Below are 9,438 nucleotides of genomic sequence, written 5' to 3' on the forward strand. Positions count from 1 at the left end.
TGTGCTGGCAAGAATTTTGAGACTTAGGAATAGTAGAAACATGAGTTAATGGGAAAGTAGAGCAATATGCCAAAGAGGTAATATGAGGAGGATTAGTTTTAGCAAAGGGAAAAGAGTGCTCGTTGAAGGTGGTGTGACGTGATATTTGGACCTTGTTTGTGGTAAGATTAAGGCATTTATATCCTTTGTAGATGTCCGAGTAGCCAAGGAAAACACATGTGTTGGCCTTGGGTTGGAGTTTGTGACGAAGATGGTTGGGGATTAATGGGAAGCATTCACATCCAAATGTGCGAAGATGCGCATAGTCAGGGTTTTGATTGTGGAGAATTTCATACGGTGAAATTTTATTGGTGGTGGGAGAAGGCCTCCTATTTATAAGATAAGTCGCGGTTAAGGCCGCATCATGCCAATATTTATATGGAACAGATGAATTTGAGAAATAACTTGGATCTATTGAACGCTTCGCACAAAATAACTTGGATCAGACCCGTTTGCAACTTAAGGTTACATCGACTGCCTCCGCCTCGCCGGATCTCTCTCTCTCTCTCAATTCGTGATTGCAAAACCCTCAACAGGTCATAGCCGCAAGATGAGAAGAAGATGCACGAGCATATTTTCACCGGCTAAACCTGATTCCCTAACTATATTTTTTCCTCACGCTTATTCGACGCCATCAGTTTCTACCGTTGCCGTAACTGCTGCCCTAAACCATGATCCATCTCCCTCGGCCAGCCCCACCATTTCCACCTCTGCATCCTTAGCTGCTTCACCACCGCCACGCGGCTCTGCTGACCGCCTTCGCCTCTCCATGCTCCAATCCTGCGTCTCCGCGGCCGACACCCGCCTCGCCCTCGATGCTATCATGGTCTCCGCCAACAGTGGACGCAGTTCTTGCCCAAGCCTTAGATGCTACAACACTCTCCTGCTCAAACTGGAAAAATTCGGCATGGTTACTGAGATGAAGACCGTCTATTGCCAAATGCTCCTCGCCGGCATCTTACCCAACCTCTTTACCTACAACACCATGATTAACTCATCCTGCAAGCTTGGCGACATATCTAATGCGATGATCTACCTTGGCCATCTGGTACGGGCGGGATTTGATCTTGATACCTTCACATACAACTCATTGATGCTGGGATATTGTAGAAGAAATGATATCGATAGAGCTGGCATGGTTTCTGAGACAATGTTGCGCAAGTCTTGCAAAAGGGATGTACACTCTTATACTATACTGATTGACGGACTCTTGAAGGCTTTTCAGGTGGAGGAAGCCTTAAAATTGTTGTCAGAAATGGAGTACAATGGCTGCTCCCCAAATGCTTATACCTACACGACTTTGATTGATGGTTTGTGTAAGATGAGTATGTATGAGAAAGCGGAGAATATACTTACTGACCTTGCTAATAATGGTTTGGCTTCTATCATTATTCCTTACAATGCTCTTGTTAAGGGGTACTGTAAAGGAGGCCGAGTTAATGATGCCTTGAGGATTCTTGGGGTTTTAGATTCTAGTCAGTATAAGCCTGATTTGTGGATGCACAATCAATTGATTTATGCTCTTTGCATGGAAAACAGGTTGATGGACGCAAGGAAGATGTTTGATTCTATTGGCCAGAAGGGCATGGTTCCTAATGTTGTCACTTTCAATTCTTTGATTGTTGGTTTATGCCAGAAAGGAAAAGTTGATGATGCTTTTGTGCTGGTGAGGTCAATGGAGGCTAATGAGCAAAATCCTGATAGTAGAACTTGCAATGAGCTAATTCATGGATTTTGTGGTGAAGGGAAGTTGCACAAAGCAATGAATATCTTGAGTAAAATGATTGACAGGGGGTTGTCTCCTAATGTTGTCACATACAATCTGTTGATTTATGGCCACTGCAAGCATGGTGATATTGATAGTGGTTTTAGGTTGCTCTCTTTAATGAATGATAATGGTGTCATCCCTGATCAACAGTCATATGGTGCATTGGTTGATGCACTCTGCAAATGTGGTAGGACAGAGGAGGCCTATGCTTTTTTTTCCTCCCTTAACCAGATGGGTGTAAGGCCAAGCAATGCAATCTACAATTCTCTCATACATGGGCAATGTGAGGCAGGACGGATGGAAAAAGCTTATGAAATCTTTGAAAGGATGGTTTCAGATGGCTTCTTTCCTGACACTTATACGTACAATTCTTTGATTGAAGGCTTGTGCAAGGAGGGGAAATTGAAAGAATCTATGCTATTACTTGGTCAAATGTCAGAGAAGGGAGTAGAACCCGATAACAGCACTTACAACATTCTCATTAATGAAATGTTCAAGGAAGGAGAAGCAAATCTTGCCATGTCAACCTTAGGGCAAATGATTTGTTTAGGATATAGCTGGGATATATATACATATACAATAATAATTGGTTCTTATTTCAATGAAGGTAGGCTAGAAGATGTAGAACATGTGATGGCAGAAATGAAAAAGAAGGAAGTGAGACCTGATTTGCTTACTTTTAATACTTTGATTGGTGGATATGGAAGACTGGGTTTGTTGGACCATTCTTTTGCTGCTCTCAAGCACATGATCGATGCGGCATGCGAGCCTGATCATGTGACTTATGCTATTTTACTTAACTGTCTTCTTAGAAGGTGTAGCCCTGTGAGTGAATCTGTTGATCCGTCGCACATATGGAAATTAGTACAGATGGATAACATACAGGAGCTTTTGAAGCAAATGATTAGAAGTGGTTGTGAACCTTGCACTACTACCTACGCTACCCTCATTTCTGCATTGTGTGGATTTAACCGGTTTGAAGAGGCACGCCTGTTGTTCCTGCAAATGTTTGAAATTGGATTGTCACCAAATCATATGGCGTACACATCTATTATCAACTGTTGCGTTCGTTTAAAAATGCATGAGATGGCATTGCAATTAGTCAATTCCATGTTTAATAATGGTTATCTACCAGATCTGAAATTATACCAGGATCTTCTTTCTGAACTATGTAATGAAGGGCATTTTGATAGTGCAAAGTTAGCATTCTTAGACTTGCTTGAAAGGGAGTATAATCACGATGAAATTATATGGAAAATTCTTATAGATGGCCTTTTGAAAGCAGGTCATCATAAGATGTGCTCTGAAATTCTATCCGTAATGGTTGAAAGACACTGCAGCATCAGTCCTCAAACAATTTCTTTGCTGATAAGGGAATGTCCTGATTTACGGCAAGTTCTATGAAGTCAATTTAAGGAGGGCCATGTAATCATGGGCACCATTTCATGGTAATTATTTTGTGTGGAACGTTTCAATAAAGAATAAAACTGGAGGAATCGGAGAGATGAGGTTTTTTTGCATTTAGCTTGCTTTGTTATGGTGAGTTATAATATCAGGTGCACAGTGACAAGAATCATGTGAAACAGGCTGACCCTTTGATGCAAACTTGAAATTGGATGGACTCTGCTAAACTCAGAATGCATCTATCTAAATAGCTGAGGCATGTCACTAAGTTCTCATTTGATTCGTTTTATTTTCTCAGTTTTCAGGTTGTATACGTTGAAATTCGTAAATTTTTACTTGTTTGGAAGCACAGCTTAAACATAATTTATTTTGATAATACATTGTTTTTTACCAGTTACAAAAGTTTTCTCGCACATGCTTACTCCGTTACAAGATAGAGTTTTGAAAGCATATTGTCCAAATTACACGTCCACGCATCACTTCTGCGGCCTTCCTCCTTTCCAGCGACTTGTCTAGAGCAAAGCTTCCCTAGTTAGCAGCTCCGTCAATCCTTCGGCTTCGCCTTTCTCCTGCCCAACAATGGCAACCGCCAAGCAGCCTGCTGCCGATCGGTTCTGGCAAACAGTCCCGACCCCCGTCCAAGCACCGTCGGCCTAACTTCCACTGATTTCCGACGTCCCCGCCATCCTCAGCAGCCCAGAGCCACCTCCAGGCTGAATCTCCTTCCTATTTCAAGTGGTTAAACTTAAGTTATTCCTACCGTGATCTCCTTCAACTATCCGCCCTTGCGCAGGTGTTCGCCATACTCAGCCCTAGGTATTTTCTGCTTCTCCTTGTTCTACCTCATTGCTAATTTATTAGTTTTTTGTCAAGCTACTAATGAACCCTAATCACAACCCAACTAACATATAATTAAAAAAATGTGATGAATCTAATATTTTCATTCCATTTGGTATGCACGTAAGCTATAAAATTTTCTTTTACCGCATGCATGTAAATTTCTACGCTATATATATATATATATATATTTTTTAATTAAACATTTTTTTTTCTAATATTGAAAGATTAAAATTGCAGTCAAAAGGTTTGCAATCTCCTTCCTCTACTATCAAGAATTTACATGAACTTGATTATGTCCTAAACATAAATGAGGTTTCTCATCATGTTAACGCTAACGCCATAATTCATGAACAGGAGTTAGGTGAACAAAACTTGGAAGAAGGAGAGCTAGGAAAAGCTTCTAATGTGGATTGTTCTTTCAATCAGGTTATCAACTTGTAAAAGGTTGATGTGGAAGAGGGTGAACTTCATCATATGGAGGAGGGAGAGCTATTACATGATAATGTGGAGGAAAGAGAACAAGAGTTGCTGAATAGCGACAATGTCAATGGTAATGGTAGTAAGATTGCCTCAACTTCTAATGATTAATTCTACTAAGGAATATGTTGAGCATAATCTTGTGAAAAATAAGAAAAACAAGAAGCAAAAAGATGTTAATTTGCACTCACCTAGATCTACATGATTTCAAACTTTAAACAAATAACCTTTTTTATGATTAAATCCATCATTTGGAATGTTAGGGGCATTGATTTCCCTTCTTCTAGAACTAGGGTTAAGAATTTAATGATGTATTCATAATGTGGTGCTTTTAATTTTATTGGAGCCTCTTATTTCTGCTGCTATGTTGGATGCCAACTCTCATTTTTTAGGTTTTAACTATAGTTTAGGGAACATTTCTAACAAAATTTGGGTTTTTTTTTGGAAATATCCTATTTTTATTGATATTATTACTGATTTTTCTCAAATACTGCATTGCAACATTCAATTTATGCAATTTAATTGTCTATGCTTCTTCTTCTCGTGGTATTAGAAAAGATTTGTGGAATCAACTTACTACCTTTCATGATATTATTAACATTGATGCAACCTAGGATTCCTAAGGCTAGTAGGAGAACACTAGGTATACAAATAATCGCTTCCTTTCAAAATAACTTAAACAAACACAACAATAAAACATGACAAAACACCACTTATAATAAAACGGATAATACACTTACAACTTCAAATAGAAAAGGATAAAACAGAACACAACAACACTTCTAACATACAAGACAACACTTCCTTAGGACATAAATAAAATACTATGCAATGACACCTTGCAACTTTTCATAGATTGAGAAGAAAGATACAATTGAAGGGTTACCATGGCGAGAAGAAAGAGAAAGAAGAACGAGACGAAGTATAAGAGGAGAAAGGGATAGAAGACTAGCTCACAAGCTAAGAAAACCCTCAGGTTTTTGCTCCAAAAATCATCATATTTTTTCACTCTTTAAACATTAGCAAAACAACCCCTTAAATAGAGAAAAGGAGCCCAAAAGACACCTAAGGCAGCCGCCCAAAACAACTAAGCAGAATAGGAAAAGGCAGCATTTAAGTCTCGGTTGAAGCCCACCCGAACAGCCAGGGAATCGGGAAAGCCAAGGGATAACAACAGGACCTGAACAACCAAAGCCCAGGGAACCGAGAAAGCCAGGGAACAACAACAGGACCCGAACAACCAAGGCCAAGGGAACCGGGATAGCCAGGGAACATAAACCGAACTGCCAACAGCCATCCACCCCCCATCAAACCCAAATCAGCCCAAACACATAGGGGGTGGGCTTGCTTACATCAAACATGCTTTGGTTTGTGGGGGGTGACTTTAATACTATCAGTAACCTTGCTAAAAGAGTTGGTGGTTCTAATCCCGTTTATCAATCTATGAAGGATTTTAATAATATGATTTTGGATTGTAATCTTGCTAATATTGATTTTTCTTGTAATGCTTTAACTTGGAATCGTGGTAATATGTGGCAACGTTTAGATCGCATGCTTTTTAATGATCTATGGATTAATTCTAACAATAACACCTTTGTGGAGCATCTTAGTAAAACTTTCTCGGACCATTCTCCTCTTCTTATTGGTATTTCGTTAACGTAGAATGGTAATTCTTTCACTTTTAGATTTCAAAATATGTGGCTTTTAGTGGACTGTTTTTTAACATTAATGGAATTTCCAAAAAAAAAAATTGAGACTTATTTTTTTCTTTCACTTTTTGACCTATCTAACCGCAGAAATCAGTCATGGTCTTCTTCATTAAATTAGCTACTTTTAGAGATGCAATTGAGAACAAAAGAACATCATATGCATATAATAAATATGTAATTTTTTAGCTTGTGGATCAATTTTTATACCCATTTCCATACCTTTTTGATGGATAGCATTGGATAGTAATTGAGAGCACATGATGAAAAGGTATGGTGATAAAGGACAACCTATCTTAATCCACTCTTTGCTTTAATCTAATTAGAGTTCTTCCCATTATTAAGAATAAAATATCTAACATTTTCAATACATTCCATAATAAGATTTGAAAACTTAGACAGAAATCGAAACTAACTTAAGGTTTTCAATAAAGTGGGCCAAGTCATACTATCATAAGCTTGCTCCATATCGATTTTGACAGCCATTAAACATTTCTTTGCTTTATAAAATCTAAACTTGTTAAAAATTTCTTTAGCCAAAAGACAACATCTGACATTGATCTTCCAGGTATAAAAGCTACTTGTTCTTTAGTAATAATCTTAGAAAGACACCATTTTAATCTATTCAAAATCATTCTGGCAGCGATCTTGTAAATCATTTGACAAAGACTTATTGGTTTGAAATGGGAAGGCTCAATTGGATTTTTAATTTTGGGAATTTATACAATTAATGTATCCTTCGAATCAGCATATATTTTATCAGTTTTAAAAAACAATCAATAGCTTTCCAAGTATCTTCTTTTACAATTTTCCAATAGAATTTAAGGAAAGAAGCTATTATACCATCAAGTTCAGGCGACCTGTTATTACCCAATTGATTCACGGCTTGAGAAAATTCTTCTATAGTAAATTCTGCATTCAACATCCCAAAGTTAGCCTCATCAATTAGCTGTTCGTTATACACATGAGGCCAATCTGAAAGATTACAAATTATGTTTTGCCGTTTGTGTTTGAATAATTTCAGAAAAACTGATTCAATTTCATCTTGATCTTCTATATAAGATTTATTTTCATCTGTTTCTTGCTTTATCCAATTACCATTCCTCTTAGTTGAAGCATAATTATAATTTTTTTTTGAATTTGAACCTCCTTTCTCCATCCATCTTGTTTTAGCTCTTTGACTCCACCATGTAAATAAACGAGCTAACTTCACATTCAATTCATGGACTTGAATCAATCTGAAGAAGCATAAGATTTTCAGGATTAAGTCCACCATTTGATCTTTCTTCAATTGCAATTCAATAATATCCTTTTTAAATCATCATTGATAGTATTCAAATCCTTTAATTTATTTTTGCTCCAATAATAAAGGGCTTTAAATGATATTTTCATCTTCCTTTGAAGTATTTCAGTTTCATTACCAAAATCTAATTTTCTCCAAGACTTAAAGAACTATGTTCCAAGCAGCTGGATAGGATTTACAATTATCTTCAAATCTAATAAATTTATATTGTGGACGAGTAATGTCACTAATCTTGAAAATAATTGGACTATGATTAGAAGCAACTCTTGCAAGATGTCTAATCATGGCAAATGTAGCACTGTAATGCTGCTGAATTAAGTAAACACTCATCTAATCTTTCCCAAATACTTGAAGTTCCTTCCTTATTATTGCATCATAAATCTTGGTCCAATGAAATCTACATCATGCAAATCATTGTTAGTCATAAAAGATTTCATCTCCTAAGGGCTGTGAGAAAAAATGAAACTCTTATCACCTCTCTTATCCTCTTTGAAAAGAATACAATTAAAATCCCCTCCCACAATAAAAGGAATGATATTAGAAGAAAGCTTTTCAAGACTATCCCATAACCTTCTCCAAACATGCAAATCTTTGATCCCATAAATAGTAGCAACATTCCATCTACCCTTATCAGGAATTTGGATAACACCAAAAACAAATTGAGAAGAATATTCTACAACATCAAACATAGCCTCCTCCCATTTCCATAAAACAAGAATGCTACTTGAAGTACCTTCAGTAGGATGATAGAAAAAAATCTCAATCATCACCAATAATTCTATTAACCTCCTTCCTATCAATAATGGATATATTGGTTTCAATTAATTAAATAAAAATACAATATTATCTCTAACAATTTCTTTATGATAAAGAGAAGCCTTCTTTTTTTGGTTCCTCTACAATTTAAAAAAGCGAAGGAAGACATTAGGATATCAAAGGAGATATTTCCCCACCTCCACGGCTCACACCCACATCACCTTTTCTTTTTCTAGGGATATCATCTATAGCCCCAAGGATTTTATCTCTTTAGTTCTTTTTTGTTTCAAACTCAAAGAACTACCAGCATCATTAGTTTTCAGCAAATAAGAATACTTTTTTTACTTATGTTTTGTTCAGAATTTTGGATGGCAGACATATTTAAACTTTTGTTCCTAAAATTATCCATCTTTGGTTCAGAGTTTTCGTTGGATGACATCTTCTGTGGAACCAACACTAGAGAAATCTTCAAATCAGATTTTGGATCAACAACAGCTCTAGAAACAGCAGGAGCTTTAGCTTCAGATATCAGATCAGCAGCTTCAGATATAAGATCAGCAACAACTTCAGATTCAGGTTTCAACTCAGTAGCAGATTCAGATATAGGATTCAGATCAGCAATATTTTCAGTAGCATTTTCCTCGATAAATTGTGATAATAGATTAAATTTATTAGCTTTTAACAAAGCTAATGATGGTTCAGAATTTATAAGCAATTTTTTCGCATCTCCAGCAGCACATATTTCTAAACGGACATTTGTAGATTTAACATGTTGAATAGAATCAATAGCTTTTTTTGTAACATCCATATGCATAAATTGAATTTGGTCTTCATTTAATTTGGGACCATTAAGCACTTCATCAGTAAAATTTGAAGATTTATCTTTAACAGCTGAGTAGTCTTCCTTGGTAATTGAAGAATTCTTGTTAAAGTTCAAACATTTATCCTCGATTGTTACATCATTATTATTAATCTTAGCATCAAGATGATCAGTGTTCGCATGGACTTTACTAACAATTTTTTTTTAGAATTATCCTTCACCAAATATTTCCCGTTTAATTTTTTTGAAATTCATATGAATCCAAGGACAAAATCATTATTTTGTTTAGAAACAGCATTATCAGTAATCTTCGTAGGAATTCCTT

The 9,438-nt window shown here is 36.5% G+C and overlaps 1 protein-coding gene across 3 annotated transcripts; it reads left to right on the top strand.

Moving 5' to 3' along the window:
• The first annotated feature begins 460 nt into the window (after nt 1–460).
• Nucleotides 461–9,131, top strand: LOC110098280 (pentatricopeptide repeat-containing protein At5g65560). 3 transcript variants are annotated; one of them, XM_028693035.1, is made up of 4 exons: nt 461–3,516; nt 3,606–4,027; nt 4,406–4,607; nt 8,714–9,131. In XM_028693035.1, exon 1 carries the CDS (start codon nt 590–592, stop codon nt 3,209–3,211), a length of 2,622 nt encoding a protein of 873 aa, XP_028548868.1. In that variant the 5' UTR covers nt 461–589; the 3' UTR covers nt 3,212–3,516; nt 3,606–4,027; nt 4,406–4,607; nt 8,714–9,131. The 3 variants fall into 3 exon arrangements, with proteins under 3 accessions (XP_028548868.1, XP_020680711.1, XP_028548869.1); XM_020825052.2 differs by having other exon boundaries at nt 4,406–4,601; XM_028693036.1 differs by having other exon boundaries at nt 4,478–4,601.
• Nucleotides 9,132–9,438: the final 307 nt, after the last annotated feature.

Source organism: Dendrobium catenatum, unplaced genomic scaffold (assembly GCF_001605985.2).
Source record: "Dendrobium catenatum unplaced genomic scaffold, ASM160598v2 fragScaff_scaffold_218, whole genome shotgun sequence".
In the NCBI taxonomy this organism is placed as follows: Eukaryota; Viridiplantae; Streptophyta; class Magnoliopsida; order Asparagales; family Orchidaceae; genus Dendrobium; species Dendrobium catenatum.